Here is a 17,473-nt window from a genome sequence, read left to right as displayed (position 1 = left end):
TAAATCTGAAATCAGAGCGTTTGAAACAATTTGCCCTTGAAAATCTATTCAATCTTATCTGTAAACTGGACAGCACAAAATTGTAACCAGCCTGTCAAAAACTTACTTTGCTCTGATAAATTACCTAAACTTATAGTTTGAAATAATTTCCCTTCGCTAAGAACTAATTGATGGTTACAGGCTGACTGGTCAATGTTGTCCTTATGTTTACATCTAATCTGTACAATTCACAAATAATAATCAATACACCGAATGACCGAACCCAACAATACGGTCGTTAAGCATCTCGCTGTACCCATCAACCAAATAACGCCCTGAAGCGACGATTTGTAAACGTGGGCTCAGTATGTCATCAGCGTACTGGTTTAATCAGCCAGTTACCACTCGAATCAACGCAGTTTACCAAATCCAATCAGTTCATGACGCATTGCACCAAATGAGAAAACGGCGCTGAATCCTAATTACTGATGTAATAAACAAAATAAAAGTCAAAAAACATTACATACATTGAGATCAGTGAAAGCTTTTAATGGAAAACTTTGTGCTGTACTGAATATACTAGTCTGAATGCCACCACTGATACAGTACAAATGAAAAGGTCTGTTTGTTCTATTTTTACCGAACCATGCACAATAAGCTTTTATTTGCACATTGGCTTCAGTGCTTTGCAAGGTAAACTGCAACATACAGACATCAATTATTTACACCTAAGAGCCAGTCGTTCGAAGTTGCGACCAGTGTTTTTTTAAGGTGTTGGACTTGCAACTACAATTACAGTTTTTAGTATTTAAATGAAACACTTGCGGTCTCTTAAAACTATTTAGCGGTCACCCAAACCAAACCCTAAAAAAACCCTGGTTGCGACATACAAAACCTTTGTCACAAAACACCGCCAATCGGTTTATTGAATGTATGGCCTTATCCACGGCTTATGGAAGTGATAGGTCAAGCATTTCCCTGCAATTACACGGTTAAGCACGTGTAAACTGTCTTATTCTTAGCCTAAAACCTGGGCCTTATAAAACTAACAGTTTAGTTTGTCTGTTGATGAACCACAATTCAGTGACTGTTATGTCACAATACAAGTCACAAACAAAACAAAAACTGTTTCTAATGAGCCTCGTTCAACAGCAATTCAGCTGTTAGTATGTTCAAGGGAACAATCAAATCTCCTGTTTGACATTTGTTGCTGATATAGCAGTTAAGTGCATTTTTTAAACTTAAGGTATCTAATAGCCGGTCAGCCATCAAACTGCTTGCTCTGGAATACAAGGTTTGATCATGAAATCAAACAGTACCTTTCCGCCAATTTTTTGTCAAGCTCCATCCGCTAGATACGCACCTGTCAAACAACTGCCTGGAATGGAACTGCCAGCACAACCCTGTCAAGTCAATTCTGGCAATCAGGTTCGGAATCAGTTTGTTCCTATAAACGCCGAAGCAGCTCAAGGCGTCGTTCAATATCGCGTCCACCCGTGGCGGCCGATTTGCCCTCCGGCAGCCTTCAATCAACAAACGTACTGTCAACCGAGTTCAGCAACAGCTTCACAACGGCCACCAATACAAAAACCAGCGACCATACGCAAGCAAGACGAAGCGGCCCCACGTCAACCAGTTTTGATGACAACCGACTGCCATTACATGTAAGATTACAAAATGAACAGTCATGGATTTAAAAAAAAAAATTTTTTGTTGACAATTGTTTTAAAGCTCTTATGTTGATGTGTATCAAAATTTGTTTCAAAGCAAGCCGACATCGAAAGAAGTCAACGAGTACGAAGATTTACGGGAAACGGTTACCAGGCAACGAACATTAATCGAAAAGCTAGTAACTGCCCTCGTGAACGATCGTCACGGAGTCAAAGATGAACAAGCAGAACGGTATGAAAAGCTATTCTCTGACGTACAGAAGTTGTTAAAATTAAAGAAGACACCAGAGTTTCAAGAGAAATATAAGCGTTCAACTTTTTGGGCAAGAAATCAGGAAACATACCGTGGATCGAGAGTGAGAAAAAAGCGCATGAGATCGTCGCCAAAAGACAGAAAAGTAAGTAATACATCCAAGTCTCAAAGGTCTTTTAGATTAATAATAAACACGTACATGTGCATTCATAAACGAAACAAGCGTTTTATGCAGCGTTTGAAACGAATTCGTCATTCAAGAAGATCATCATCATTTTCACCCAAAGAGATTTTTAAAGGCCGCAAAATTTCACCAAACAACAACCGTACTTCCGAAAGCAGACAGGTATATATTAAAAAAGTAAAGGCTTGGTTAAACAAACATCGCACACCCTATATACCTCCAGAGAATCACTGATTCGCCGTCTAGCTCCGAGGACGAACTAAATTCTCTCCGCGAGAGGGCGCTGTCACTGGTGCAGCCAGGTGGCGACAGTCGTTTGTTCAGGTAAGATAAACAACGTGATACGGTCGTATTCCGATAGACTCTAAAAATTATTAAAACGCAAATAACCCTATTTAAAATATTTAGTCTACGTCAGGAATTAACTCGTCAGCTTGCATCCCTGGAAAGGGATTTGCGACAAGAAACAGCTCAAGAAAAGCCGAAAGTGATTCAGTCAGCATCACCAAAAGGTACCATCAGTAAATCATGTGTTTCGAATCAACGTTTAAAATCGGTGCGGGCTTAGGTTCGTTATAAAAACGTGTTTGATTAACAAACTAACCGGCTAGTTGCTGGACTTAACCAAAACCAAGCAGCCCTAAAACGCCTTGTACTTTCGGGTTCGGGTTCCAATTTCAGGCCCGGTTTTACAACGCTGCGCCAAATTTCATTCCTAATAATATCTTCCATGTGAAATCTAGACAGTATACAACTGGGCGTGTATTATGATATTGGTTTGCCTTGCTAGTGTTCAAACCCTCAGGATCAACTAGTATACACACCAAATAGACTTCCACCACATAGTCCTGAAGCACCATATAGTCCTGAAGCCACGTGGCTTTAACTGACTTCTCGAATCGCAGGAAGTAACTCGCTGAAAGCGGGGGTTTCAAAAATTTGATTGTGGATTAACTAATTCAAGCTTGACGATTAACACCTTGGTACTGACATGGTTTTCCAGGTGACAGCGATTGGCGACCTTCCTCGCCCACACGGTCAAGTCCTTCAATGTGCACTTCAACTACAAATAGCTCGTGGAGTAGCAACTCATCATTTGTACCAAGCACAACCGCCAGACGAAGTCGAAAATTAGCCCCCAGGGTAATATATATATATATATACGTACTAAACTTATATCCACGTGAATTTACTAATTTTTTATTAACCGAAATTGGACATACAGATGCGTAGACTCAGACCGCGAGTCCGTCGTTATGCAAAAGCTCGACATGTTGGAAAGTAAGGAAAATCGCTCTAACTTCGATTATTCCTTTACATAAAAACATTTTTATACGTCACAGAGGTAGTCTGACGCGAAAGTCATCTGATGCGGCGTTGAAAAGGATTGATGCCTTGACACGTAATCAGAACAGTGACGACAATCCTGAAGGTAATCCAAAATGCTTAAAGGGCAATTACGTAAACGTACTGACGTGTGAGAAAAAGCAAATTATTTTGTGGTTGCAAATAAACATATACATACATGTTAATAACGTATCTCAGCAGTAACTTACAGCACACTTCAATCGGTCTGTGTATATAGTAATGCAAATTCTTGTTAGCATCGATTTTGCCATATACAGCATGGCATCATCGGTTCTAAACAGCAGGAAATAAATCAAGATAAAAGATGTTAAAAAAGAACTGATAAGAATAGCAGAATAAAACGGATAAAAATATTAATAGTTCGTAATACACTTCAGTGAAGAAACGTTTCGTCATTTAGGGGCATCTGTTGACCCGGACACGTTGAAAAAGATTCTTGAAATGCGGAAATTGTGGGAACGTATGATGGCACAAAACAATTCGTTTATGCAATCCAGAAATTTAAAACATTACAGGTATTAAGCATTCTCATGAATTGATTATACTATTGGAAATGCCCTCCAAAACCATCTTGTATGAAAAGTACCCTGTCCATTGCAGAAATGTCATCGGTGGGCAGCAAAATAAGAAGTCGCATAAAATCAAAAACTCGTGTGAATCGTGTGTTGCCAGCGAGGACAGCGAAATTATAAAAATCAACGCAGGTATACACCAACAGTATTAGGTAGCAATTGTCCAAATGAAAATCTTCATGTGAATATTTTTTGATCCAGGTTCGGTCAAATCGACAGCGGGATTATTAAATCGCAGTCTAGATCTTTCTGGCCAAGTAGGTATCAAATTGTAACAAAAGTGCTATTGTTGCAAAATAATTCTTGAATCTAGTCAGGTGTTCCCTATACCATTTCGCGATTTTTGACTGGACACTTGGACGAGCGTAATGGCACCAAAGATGTCACACCAAAACCTGACACAACGCATGTGAAAAACAATCCTCAAAATTACAACGGACATCTAAAAGAGAGCAGTGTCACTGCCGAAGAGCAAGAAAACGCTCAATCACCACTAAACAGGTGTAACTTCATCTCCGTAAACCCGTGTCTTGTCCTAAGTATTTTTTCCGTGTCGTAATGTTATGTTACAAATGTTATATTTCTGCAGAACCAACAATTCAATTTCGGATAGTCCAGGAGATGCATCTGATTCCGACATTTTTCGTAAGTCGTGTGACAGTATATCCCGCATCTCACGAAGTTGTTTGCAAATATGTTTTTGCTTTTCCAGCACCTAAACTATTTGACGTTAGTTTCCAAAGCGGCCGTGCCTCTGAAGTTGACGTCATAGGTGAGGTCATCACCGTGGAAGAAGTTCCCCTAGTTGCGTCAAAAAATGGCACCCCTAACACGTCTACTCCGAAACAGTACAATATTCGTAAACTATATGAACCAACCCTTAACGAAACTGTAGCAGACTATGTCGTGGTCAGTGAAATTCGATCACTACAAGGTCAAGTTTGCGCGGATGGGCAGGAAGAGGACAAAGACAACAAAATTGCTTCACCGTCTTACCAAGAATTCGCAGCGGCACAAAATCATACGTTCAAGCCACAGAAAAAGCAACTTCTTGAAAAGTTTCGGGCCCTAAATGAAAAGAAACATTTGGACTGCGGCGATTCGAAGTCAACAGACGAACGCAAAACGAACATGAAACTTTCTGATTCTCAAAGTACAATTCAGTCGAAGCAAACGCACAAAAAAGACCAAAACAAGCAAAGTTTGTCCTCAGCTGCAGCAGATGATCCGGTGGAATGGAGTTTGGTTCCAAGAAAGGCCTCTCGCGAAGCAAAGGTAACGTATTGCTTTGACAAGCTTGACACAGCCAGTTGCCCAAGGCGTTGCTGTTTTTGGCTATTTTTACCATAATTCAGCTGCCGAAAGCCCGACGTCTCTGTGGCGCAATCGGTTAGCGCGTTCGGCTGTTAACCGAAAGGTTGGTGGTTCGAGCCCACCCAGGGACGCTCTTTTTTTCTTCCGCTAACAATTTATTTTTACAGTGGCGAATTCAGAGTCAACTTTGCACAGAAAACGTATACATTCCCCACAGAGAATCTAGCCGACACAAAAAATCCAGTGCTAATACACCCAAGTACGAAATCGACAGGGTGAGAAATTTAAATCTTTCTGTATTGTATCATGTTGATTACATAACACACCCTATTAGCTCCTATATCGTCCCCTCAAATATGTAGTGTTTCTGTCTGTAATGACTTTCTTCCTTTAATGTGTAGGCCCCCAAGCTTGAGACCGAAGATGTGGGTAACTTAACAGCAGATGACTTACCTTCACTTTCCATCCGAATACGTCGCACTACAGTCCCACCAGCCCAAAGATGAGATGTTAACAAACGCACTCTTGCAAAAGTCCCATGATAATTGCCATACCTATGTAATGCGCCTCGAGAACCATGTAATCAACCCCTATCGGGAATTGTAAACTATTTAGTATTTATAGTACATTACGTATGTAGAATGCAGTGTTATGGAATATACGCTTGACTACATTAACCTATAGTGCTTTGTTGTTATTGTTGTTTTTTCATTTGATTTATACTGCAGGGAACTTCAGAAGCTTAACGAATGACACATATATTTCTATGGATTACGCAATGTTACACCACAAGCTTGAACGAACGCCGTTACAGTGACAACAAATTAAAACGAGAGTGAACTTAAAAAGTGAAAAATTAACAAGGCGCTATAATGCGCGCTTGCTATGTATATTTATAAAGATATATTTTATGTGACAAGCGTGCTAAGTGAAAAACTACAATAAGCAAAAACAAAATTTACCGTTAGACCAATATGCATGGGTCAGCTAATACCATCATTTCACACACATAACACATTACAGCTGTTTGTGGGATAGTTGGCTAGCAAACAGTAGCCATTGAGCCACGTTAACACGCAAAGCAAAACGAGGTGGATCGTTTAAAATTAGGTCATGAAAAGAACATGCCACCGTGTGACGAAAAGATCAATAGCAAACAGGAAAAAGCCGGCACAGCGCTCAATAACAATTGACACCTTGTTAATTAAAAGGCCAACCCAGATCTTGTTAATTAAAAAACAACCTACATTTTGGGAGCATTTTTTTGCTTGGTAACAGTTTGCCACCACTGCGATATGCATGCATGAAAAAATAAACACGTGCAATCGTCTGCGTTTCATTCCTTTAAACGTCCTAAGCGACTTTTCAAGAGCAAACATGGTCGTATTAAACAGGCGTTTGACGGTTCAGGTTGGTTTTGTATGGCGTTTTTCGCCAGTCACGGGGTACATCGGGTTCTTTTACAAACAGCCATGCATCTTCACTGTATCGCTGGGCACGAGGCGTAACCGCAAGAAAAGAATGCACGCCACCGAGTTATTTTTAAAAAGGAGAAAAGCAGGACGGCCTCGTGTAGGTTCCTCTGTGGTATTGGCCTCTCAGTGTTTGAATGGTGTCATTTCCTACAAGCATGCATAGGCTACTTGTGGAAGCGGTATACAAATCCAAATCATGGTCGTACTTTACAAGTTTGTGCCGAAGCACATGTTGGCAATATTTCGGCACACACCTCAAGCCAAAACACACACACAGGATTTGATGTTCTGCTGCAAATTTTGGGGTTCAATTAGCAGACAATTATCACTTGGGTGGATATGCATATTTTGCCTGGGTGACTGCAAATATCGAATGTTGCTGTAAAACCGCGGTGCGGTGCCCACTATGAAGAGTAACACTGCTCGGGTAGAGTTGCGAAGGAACTTTAATGCGGACCTTGGTCTCCCACTCCTACTGTGTTGTCGCGTTCCTATACCAAACAAGTGTAATTTTACACAACCAATACATATTAATTATACCCCTACCAAGTTTGTAGATTTTAAACACACCTATCAACAATTCAGAAACCATAAGTTACAAATGCGTAAGTGGCTACCTTGGGTGGCTTTTTGTTCTGAAACGCGTGAGCTGGTGATATTAGGGGTTGAAGGTCACGAATTCCCTCCAATGACGACGACGAGCAAGTGGAACTGGCAGGAGAAAGCGGTCGACTGGGCTGATCAAATTGCTGCCAAAGGAAAGAGAACTTATACTGTGAGTCGCTGGTTAAAGAAATGTAACTTGGTTGCATGACAATACAAATACATAAGTCGGATTTTAACTATAGCAGGCCGTTTGAGCATATTTTAACCATAAAGTTGTTCACTAAGCCAGCCTCATCTATATCGCTGCTAGAGTTTTTTTGTAGGCTAGAATACTATGAAAATACCCTTAACTTTAAAAATATCAAAAACAGACGCTTTAAGCATTGTCAACAGGGATAAGTAGCCATCTTCTGTACACAGTTTAATGCGTGCCAAACATCATTCACGCCGGTAAGAAGCAACCCATTTATAATGCATCACATATTCGTGGCTATGCTGTGCCAAGAATGTCGGCTCACTACGGATCGATTGCAGGTGCTTGACTCAGCCAAAATCAAGTAATAGTATCTCAACGATAATCTTTTGATGGTAATACAGCTGTAACGTCGTGCTGGTTCAAACTTAAGAGAGAAATACATCTGGTTTACCATGAACCTTTGTAGTGTACCTGTGCGGTTGACGTTAAAGTGGAAGGCGAGTGTGGTACGTAAAGCTGATGATGACGCTGTGCGGCCAGACTGGTGTGGTGAGGTGCGAAACTGTGAAGTACATGGAAGGGTGGACTTGGCGTGATGCTGGCGTCCGAACTGTCCATTGAACTCGACGACAAACTGTTTGCAAATACAATACATGGTTGAGCTTTTATTACAGTCTTAAAGTAACTCTATTCTATAAATAGGTGCAGGCTGGAACGAAATTGGGTTCCCAAAACCTATATTTTTTAACCAGATTTAGGCCCTTATTTACCACCGTAGACATTACAACACAAATATGGCCAAGCCTGGTCCGAAACGCTCGTCCCGACTTCAACTCGTATTCTGTGGCAACCCGAAACAATTTTTTACCTAATAATGGCAAATAGCTAAGTGTGCCGATAAAAAGTACCGGAGAAATTCCCATTAAAAAAACAAGGAATTCGGGCAAAAATCAATATAAAGCACAGCGTTCGATTGGGGTTCGACTGGACAAGTTAAATTAGTTAGGAACGACACATGTCCGTTTACAATCTGATTGGTTTGCATTGACACGAACGGAAGGGTGGCTCAGAACAGTTAAGCACCTGTGCGATCGATGGACCAGCATACGATGAGGAAAAGCCGGCGAACTTGCGCTCACTGTTGTTGGTGGTGGCTCATGAGCAAGACCGGGCAACGCCAAACCAGTCGCCGGTGCGAATATCCGTTTCGGAGAACTCCCTTCGGTGTCCGAATCATCTGAAAAGGTTTAAGCGTCGATGTTTGTCTTTATCGGAACATTTTCTGGTGTTGTTTTTTACTCACATTTTCGCTTGATGGCGCCGAGAGCACTTGGCCTCATGATGCACGGACTTTGACTGCGTCGTCGGCTGTAAAAACAAACTCATATTACGATCAATTTAGCATGGTAAAACTGTCTACATTAGCTGAAATGGCAAAACAGCGGTTTTTTGCTGAAGCCGAAACGGCCTAACGCAGTTTCAGATCACGCCACAAAATTAAATGAGGACGTGGCTGTATAGGCGCATCGCAGAGCACAGCAAAATCGATAGGTGCTCATTGGGAAATAGGCACAGAAAGCTAGGCTTTGCAAGGCACAAATAAAAAACGCTCTTGAAGTTTAAGTGTATATTTTGTGCTGTTCAATGAGCACGACGTATTATTACAACATGTCCGGCTTAAAGGAAAGCCATTAAACTACTCGATTAGACAGTAAAAACACACACTTACGTTACAAAGCCGCGTCGCGTGGGACTTGGCGAGGGACTACGACTCGTGGCTCGAGCCAAAGAAACAGGAACCTGCATAGAAGGTGAAAAACACTGTTTTCCGGGTCCACATAAACTTCGAGTGGGCGACGGTGGCAGTGGGGAAGAACTGAACAGGCTAAGAGACGGGGTGAATGTAAGGGGCGACGGAATACCGTTTGAGGGGTGCTGGTGGTGAGAAGAGGTGGGACTAAGCGACCCCAGTGGGTTAAAGGGTAAGTTGAAGTCAATAGCCCGAGAGTGGCAGGATTTACCCCCTAAAGATGAAAAAACAACACGATTTAATAAATCAAAGAGTTTTATGGTCAGATAATTTGCCTCAGGTTCTCCCGAGATGCTAAACATTATCCAAGCTTACGTAACAAACAATTTTTGTAGAAATACAATGCAAGCACACAACATAGTACGAGAGGTACATGTGCGTTGGGATCAAGAAAAACAAAGTAAAGATATTAACATGTACAACTTTATAGCAAAAACAACGTGTTTTCTTTTACCGGCTAAAGCTGGGGTTGGGAAATGTCCTTTCACTTGCAACGTGGAGGGCGACATTCGATTTTTCGGTGAGAAGCTTTGATTCAAACAGCTGTCCAAACTACTCCTTCGCTCTCCGCCCTATATGGGTGAATATGCAGGCAGGATAAGTAAGTTAAATGCTAAAAGCGTCAAAACGTGGGTGGCCGTAAAAATAGGTGAGTTTCCCGTTTATAGAAATAGATTTAGATTATGAATGGCAATTTTTAAAAAAAACCAGGACGCCTAGCACTTCGGGAACGTTGTGTTTCGCGACAGTAAGACTAGAAAATTGCGCCCTGAAAACTGTCTGTACACAGGGCAATTTATTTGATGAAATTACTCCGTGGTATGACATGTCGTATCATCGATAAAGGGCCGGGCATTATCCCGCACGTAATGAGGTTCGTATGCGAAGCGTCTCGTTTCACATCTAGACACATTACTGAAACTCAGCAACACGCGCTCAGGTAAACATATTGTACAGGAAACTGCGACAACTACCGAAAAGTTGTTGTGTTGGGGTGCGTCCGCTGCCTACACGTACAATTACAATTTGACAAATAATTAGGGTTGGAAATTTAACTTTACAGCTAACGAAACTGAACGTGGAAAAAATTGCCGTTTTAAAAAAATAAATAAAACAAATGCCTTCAAAACTGTTGAAAATTTGGCGTTTGTGCAACTTTTCGGCCTGGCTATGTCCAACAAGTTAGGGTTATGAACTCTTTTGATTTTAAATGACGAACAGTTACATTCAGTGTTTTTTTAAGGTGTTTTGGGGGACCGTTTTCTCCAGCGGTTTCCCAAAAAGCAAATATGGCTATTTTTTGGTATTTAAATGAAACACTTGCGGTCTCTTAAAACTCCTTAGCGGTGACCCAAACCAAACCTTAAAAAAACCTGGTTACATTCCATATCTCGGTTGACATCCTGAACAGCAGCTATTGCCAATAAACTTGTCTATGCAACAGAGTGATGTGACGCAATGCCCGATAAGTATGACGTCACAGCAGCAAAACACAACAGCTGACACGTTAAGCTTGAATGATAATTATTCGCAATACAGACATATGCAAAAAAAATAGTTCCAAAGAGATTCTAGTGGATAAACTAAAACTAGGGCGATATCGTACACAAATCCGAGTGTCATGTCAAATCACATTTTCACATCAAGTTTTGTTTTTACATTCAATGGTAATTATTTAAGCGAACGTTTTTATGCCAAACTGTGCCAACACCAACTGCCAAACAGAAAAACTGTGCTTTGCAAAACAAATTAGAGACAAAATTGGAACAAACTGTGATTTAACCCAGTAATATTAGCAATATGGTTAACAAGTAAGGTGGAATAGATTGACGGTGTAAGAAAGTGCAAAAAACAAGTCGGACAATTGGGGCTTCGTAAGCACACACCACATACTTATTCCACCTGTTTTTCAGAGTTAAATTATTTAAAAGCTCTAAGTGATCTAAGATCAGTAGTTTGATAACAATTAATGCTTGTAAAATGAGAAATTAATTGGCCCAAAGGTGCAATTCTAAACATTAAAAATACTTCCTGAAGTGTTTTAACTTTGTGTGTTCTTATGGCAAATGTTAGTTGAGTATTACTCTACTTCACCACTCACCAGGGACAAGTCGCTGCAGTTTGACGAGATCTGGATTGTTGCTTGTACTTCCCTGAAAACAAATGTACGCAAACTAAAATGAAAAAAGACATGACAAAAAAACTTTGTTTGGTTTAAGCATAACCAAGTCACAAGAGTCTTGTTAAGTAAGTATGAAAGGCAATCCAAAATTTTTTACGTCAACTGTTCCTTCTATTTGCCAATCCTCGAGCTGGTCATAAGATACTTAAATGGAATTCTAAATGTCTGCTAAGATCTATTTGGCTCACATTACAAACAACTTGGAGATAAGAGGCGAGCATACCTTTCATGTTCAGCTTCTTTGTTTTGTATTCCTTCAAGGCTTTCCTCCTGTGATTAAACACTTTTTTAACAATCCCATTTTGTAACATGAGGTAAAAAACATTCAAAGTTTGTACCAGTATTAGTCCCTTGTATTTCAAGACCTACTTTTTTTAATTGATGAAGTCTTAATCTTGAATTGGATCGGCCAGACACAGGCGACTAAAATAAAAAAAATATGTTAAAGAAACAAAAATATGGTGAGTGTTTGCATCAAGGGAGCTATCAAGTCAGCAAATTATCTACTGTGGCACAGCAAACATTACAGTGAGCAAACACTCACAGCATTTGCTGACACAACAGTGGCACTAAATCTCCTCATACGACCAGCTTTAGATGGTTGAAGTTGATATGATGGCCAGGAAGTTGACATGTCCTCAATTCTACAAAATAAACACGTATCATTGAAACACCATGATCATCAGTAATAATTTCTAAAACGTTTGAATAGTAAAGCAAGTCGAATTTGATGTCTATTTGGGATTTTATATTCGTCATTGAACTTGTGAACATATCCCTGTATAGGACGTCGAAACGTCGATTATTTATAATAAAACTGCTGGATGAGCAATACTTTGTTGGCCCTGTATAGTGTTCAAGAAACGCGTATTTTACAGAACTAATACAGTTTCATACTTACTCAACATCATTCAGAACTGGAGCACTGTTGCATCTTTTCAGTATGTTGCTGTTTAGATCATCTTCATCACTCAGCAATGGCCGTTGGTTAGCAATGTTGCTGAATGCAGAGGAAGGTGATTTACTTGGAAACACAAGAGATCTTCGCGATTCTGCAATATTTATTTTTGAGTCATCTCTGTCAGCACTTAGTTTGCGTGATTTTGTACCATTTTCTTGTGATGGCCTTCGATGCAAAATAGTGTGGGTAGGGCAAGAAAATGGCGCTTTTATGGGCTTGGGTGACCTTATGGACCAAGCACCAGTTTGGGAAATGTTTGATCGGTTTCTTCCGTCCGAAGCAACATCATTAGTGATGAAATTAAACAAGTGTGATTTGTTTGTTTTTTCATCACCAATGCTTGTCTTGATATTTTGCTGTGCTGGACTGCTACTCCAAGTATTAAAGTTGTTGTTTCCATTTAGTTGAATAGTCTTTACATCAGCAGTCTTTGCCACAACTTCTGTCTTTTCCGACTTGACACATGCAACAATAGACTCCTCTGCTTCCATAACTTCAGAGGCCATCTCACACTAAATATACGAAGTGCTTGAGAATTGTTTTCCTCTATTACAAGGGGTCTTACTCTTATACAAGTCTGTACAGTAACATAAAGTAATTGGGTCTGGTATACTTTCATGACCCAACGTCATAACTACGTCCTGCCTGTACATACACCAATGACTTTTACATATGATCAACTACGTCATAGTACGGATACGTCACGCACATAATGACGTCACTGTGACGTCACACATTTTCCCTTTCGCCCGACGAAAATTTCACACTTTACGAAATACACATCGCAGAAAGTTGAAAATTGGTGTGTGACGTCATCAAGGCTTTGGATGACGTCATGCAAAAAATTACGTCAATCGGGTCACGCTAACTACATATATTCAACGTCTAAACTTACTCGCTAATGCAAAACACCTCTCGCTCGCCGATGACCTGCGCTTTCTCACTTAGGTACAATGACAAACAATTTTTAAAGTGTGTGGACGGCTGCGGTAACCATAATAACAAGTTTTCATATTATTACAAAGTTGTATATTACTTCAATGTCATGTTTTCATGATAGTAAAAATGTGTATATTAATTTTATGTGATGTACACTGTTATAAAATTCCTACAGGTTCGGATGAGCTGTGAGTTTTTAACTGTGACGTCATAATGCCTTAGGGAAGTCGGTGGGTCAAAGTGGGTGAAAGTTAAATCCCTTGTAAATATTCGTGCCAACTTTCGGACCGAAAGCTCAAGTACATTTCGGATGAGAGGCCGACAAAGGGGTGCACCTCGACGAAGCTCGACCCGCTTCAAGCGGCCGAGTTAAGAACGGAAAAGCCTATGTCGGCACCTGGTATACTTTCATGACCACAAATTCTCGACCTCGCTGCAGCCAAAGTTGAGATCGCAGAAGGGCGATCGAGACATTGTTGGAAAGGCCTATCCTTCCCCTCCAGCTTGCACCCCCCCGCGTTGCACCCCCATAGAAGTGCGTCACCTAGCGATTGTTTGAATAAAGGTAGTTTTCGCATAAATGTGACGTCACAATGCCTGGGGTTAGGTCGGTGGGGTCAAAGTGAGTGGAAAGTTAAATGCCTTGTGAATATTCGTGCCAAGTTTCAAATCGACAGATCAAGTACATTTCGGATGAGAGGCCGACAAAGGGGTGCACCTCGACGAAGCTCGACCCGCTTCAAGCGGCCGAGTTAAGAACGGAAAAGCCTATGTCGGCACCTGGTATACTTTCATGACCACAAATTCCTCTTCTTACAAGCTTTTGTTTCCTTTGTTTCTTGACTGGCCATCTTGTGGAAGCTTGTTTCCGCTTGGGCACAAATTTGCTATGTTACGTCACATAGAACACCGACAATGTCGCATTGTTTAATGTCCATTGAAACGTGGTTATCTCTCGTTATGAGTTCTTTATTCACTTTGTTGATGAACTTCAACTGATTATACTGTTTTTGCATTATGGCGGGTAGTCAAATAAACGTGAGGAAATTGGCGGAGTTAGGAGTTTTGCAGGATGTAGGTAAATGCATAGTGTATTTACGAGCTCATGGTTTGCTTTCTCGGCAGCAAACTTGCCCAAAATGTGGTTCTGTCATGGAAGAAAAGGTTTGGGCGTCGGCCAAGGTCGATGGCCTAGCTTGGCGCTGTCCAGCACGTGTAAGTTGTTGTTTTGACGCATTTCGTTTATCTTGCAGTTGTCTGATTGTGTTTTTGGAGTTTAATTTTTTTTGGCGTTTGGCATGATATATACAGTTTTGAAAGTTATTTTGTTTTTGAATTGATTCGTTTGTGTATTAACAGGCATGCAGAAAAATAGTTTCCATCCGGAAAGGGTCGTTTTTTGAGAAAAGTCATCTCGACTTGCGTCAACTGGTGACACTAATGTATTTTTGGACATTAGATGTCTGCCAAGACGTAATTATGGCAGAGGCGTCAATCTCAAAGACCGTTTGTGTTGATTGGTGCAATTTCCTTCGTGAAGTAAGCTTATTCAGTAGATACAAGCTTTTATTGTAAACACCTTCGTCAGATATGCACGCAGGATCTCCTGTCCAGGCCCAACGTGATTGGCGGAGTCGGGCACATTGTGGCCATAGATGAAAGTCTGGTGGCACGCCGCAAACGTGGGTCAAATGCACAGGCGCGCCCAATACGGGAACAGTGGGTTTTTGGAGGCGTTGATCTTCAGACCAAGTATGACCTAAAATTATTGCATATTATTTGGCTAACAAACTCTTGTACAGGGAGTGTTTTTTGGAACTAGTCCCACGCCGGGATCGTGCCACCCTAGAAACAGTTATTGTCCGACACGTGGCCCCTGGGACAACAATCTGGTCGGATGAATGGGCTGCTTACAATCACCTATCTAGTAATTTGTTTTGTTTTTTTTTGACACGTTTTGCTATGTAATTGCTGGGCTGTTCAATTACAGGTTTGCCACACCAATACCAGCATCAAACCGTCAACCATTCTCATCGTTTTGTGACTCCAGCCGGAGTTCACACTAACGACATTGAAAGTTTGTGGTGTGACTGCAAACGTAAATTTAAACGCATGAACGGCGCTTACCGGGATTTTATTCCGTCTTACATAGACGAATGGATGTGGCGGCGTATGCGAGATAAGTCGCAGTATTTCCCCGACCTCATTAACGCCATTGCAAGCAACCCACTGTACCAGATATAAATGTAAATAGTTCCCTTAGTGGCTGTGATGAAAGACTGGTGCCACGACTCCGGGTCTCGACCCTGACGGTATCACCTGAGCTCTGAGCCCTCGTGTTAGAGAAAATGAAAAAAAACGCCCGGCAAATTTTTTCCCATCACAACAACTGGCACCTTGACGTGGTGTGATGGCTTTTCACTAAGACCAGTTTTCTGTCTGCATTATTTAATAAAAATGTTGTATCAGAAGTGTCAATGCAAACAATCAATTTTGAGCAGACGAGTTACATTGTTATTAGGTGTTTTGCGAAACAATTTGTTTGAAAGTTATCCAATCTTTTATAGACATTTACATGTGGAATAGCGGGCTTCGACAAAGTTTTGCATAGTTTCCCACAAAACCCTTGAGGAACCATAGTTGAATTTAGTCACAGTAAAGTTGTATGACTGAACGGTCTTGAAAATGTCAATGAAACAATGCTCACATTTGGGAAATAGAGAAGCTTTTTTGGATAAAGACAAGTCAAATTTTCATTTGCATAGTCACTTCATCATCACAGTTCCATTATCCTGCCGTAGGATCGCAACCGACCGCACGAGCCTAGCGGGGAACGTCCGGTTGCATGAGGCTGTTGTACCTGCGGGTTCTGCTGGCCAAATGAAATCCGCCAAACGGAAACACAAGGTCGGTTCTTCGCAACGTTTCCTGTGATCCCACAGACCCGGGTGTCAAAAGGACTGTTCGTTGCGACAATGAGAATGGTGCCGTCGAGCATCTCCTCATTATGCAGCTTGTGTAAGATCGATGACGAGATCTATGATGTTGTTCGCTGTAAAAAGTGCTGCTGGCCTTCTGCCCGGACGGTTGGTCTGAAAAGACCGAATCCTACGGCAGTTTTTCGGTCTTTTGTATATGTCTAAGTATAATCTCGTTTCATGGTACAATACTAAAAAATAGAAAAGTAAAATCACACTAAGATAAAAACTAAAACACCCCTTAAAAAACACACAAGAAAAAAATTGAAAACTAGCACGAGTTCTGGTATGCAGAGATTTGATGGCGTGTGGTAACCTCGATGGCAAATTGTTCTTGTGCCGAACGCGATGTTTACGCGTGGATGAAAGTTTTCAGCCTTTCGGGTGTTGTGATGGTGTACTGACGTAATATGCGTGAACAGGACTCATGTAATAGTTTGGCTACCTCATGTTTGTAAATATCTTTGCATTTTAGGAGACACAAGTCATGATATAGTTGGGTAGCGCGACACCGGTAAGGGCTGCATGCGAGTTATATTTCGCAAAATTCTGTTATGTTTAATGTTGTTAGTTTTAATTTGTGCAGTGTGGCCGCTGCCCACGGCCGGGACGTCATATTGCAGATAGGGGTACGCAAAAGAGTAGTACATAATACGGAGATACTGTCTCAGAGTAGTCACGTATTTCGAACACTAAAACGAAGGCTTGTGCTAGGTTTGGCTCCACATCAGCTATGTATTTTTCCCATTTTAATACATCGCTATTTGTCGGCCTCTCATCCGAAATGTACTTGATCTGTCGATTTGAAACTTGGCACGAATATTCACAAGGCATTTAACTTTCCACTCACTTTGACCCCACCGACCTAACCCCAGGCATTGTGACGTCACATTTATGCGAAAACTACCTTTATTCAAACAATCGCTAGGTGACGCACTTCTATGGGGGTGCAACGCGGGGGGGTGCAAGCTGGAGGGGAAGGATAG

The 17,473-nt window shown here is 41.1% G+C and overlaps 2 protein-coding genes, 1 long non-coding RNA gene and 1 other non-coding gene across 5 annotated transcripts in view; 3 read left to right on the top strand and 1 right to left on the bottom strand.

Moving 5' to 3' along the window:
- Window positions 1–643: 643 nt before the first annotated feature.
- LOC145228863 (uncharacterized) lies at window positions 644–6,028 on the top strand. The gene is made up of 16 exons (XM_080094070.1): window positions 644–1,643; window positions 1,747–2,047; window positions 2,138–2,248; window positions 2,310–2,410; window positions 2,495–2,598; window positions 3,090–3,229; window positions 3,312–3,367; window positions 3,430–3,518; window positions 3,855–3,969; window positions 4,055–4,158; window positions 4,228–4,283; window positions 4,340–4,527; window positions 4,616–4,671; window positions 4,739–5,301; window positions 5,508–5,615; window positions 5,742–6,028. The coding sequence occupies exons 1-16, from the start codon at window positions 1,282–1,284 to the stop codon at window positions 5,844–5,846; spliced, it is 2,559 nt and encodes an 852-aa protein (XP_079950196.1). The 5' UTR covers window positions 644–1,281; the 3' UTR covers window positions 5,847–6,028.
- Window positions 5,398–5,471, top strand: Trnan-guu (transfer RNA asparagine (anticodon GUU)). The gene has a single exon. It is a non-coding gene; the product is annotated as a tRNA-Asn (tRNA).
- Window positions 6,029–6,082: 54 nt separating the features above from the next.
- Window positions 6,083–17,473, bottom strand: part of LOC145228870 (uncharacterized) — an 18,879-nt gene continuing 7,488 nt past the window's right edge. The window contains exons 2-14 of one of the 2 annotated variants that reach the window (XM_080094080.1): window positions 12,719–13,082; window positions 12,511–12,661; window positions 12,154–12,253; window positions 11,979–12,032; window positions 11,833–11,879; window positions 11,529–11,580; window positions 9,882–9,999; window positions 9,347–9,641; window positions 8,921–8,985; window positions 8,701–8,854; window positions 8,089–8,251; window positions 7,433–7,564; window positions 6,083–7,306 (exon numbers count right to left, since the gene is read on the bottom strand). In XM_080094080.1, the coding sequence (XP_079950206.1) occupies window positions 7,262–7,306; window positions 7,433–7,564; window positions 8,089–8,251; window positions 8,701–8,854; window positions 8,921–8,985; window positions 9,347–9,641; window positions 9,882–9,999; window positions 11,529–11,580; window positions 11,833–11,879; window positions 11,979–12,032; window positions 12,154–12,253; window positions 12,511–12,661; window positions 12,719–13,076 (1,734 nt within the window). In that variant the 5' untranslated portion in view covers window positions 13,077–13,082 and the 3' untranslated portion in view covers window positions 6,083–7,261. Of the gene's footprint in view, window positions 7,307–7,432; window positions 7,565–8,088; window positions 8,252–8,700; window positions 8,855–8,920; window positions 8,986–9,346; window positions 9,642–9,881; window positions 10,000–11,528; window positions 11,581–11,832; window positions 11,880–11,978; window positions 12,033–12,153; window positions 12,254–12,510; window positions 13,083–17,473 lie in introns of both variants that reach the window. The other variant, XM_080094079.1, reaches the window with a different exon arrangement.
- On the top strand, window positions 14,076–16,931 carry LOC145228902 (uncharacterized). The gene is made up of 2 exons (XR_013860319.1): window positions 14,076–15,436; window positions 15,500–16,931. It is a non-coding gene; the product is annotated as an uncharacterized LOC145228902 (long non-coding RNA).

The sequence above is a fragment of the Phallusia mammillata genome, chromosome 5 (genome assembly GCF_965637545.1).
Source record: "Phallusia mammillata chromosome 5, kaPhaMamm4.hap1.1, whole genome shotgun sequence".
Taxonomy (NCBI): Eukaryota; Metazoa; Chordata; class Ascidiacea; order Phlebobranchia; family Ascidiidae; genus Phallusia; species Phallusia mammillata.
Note: the sequence above shows the minus strand (reverse complement) of the source record. Positions and strands in the feature narration are given on the sequence as shown.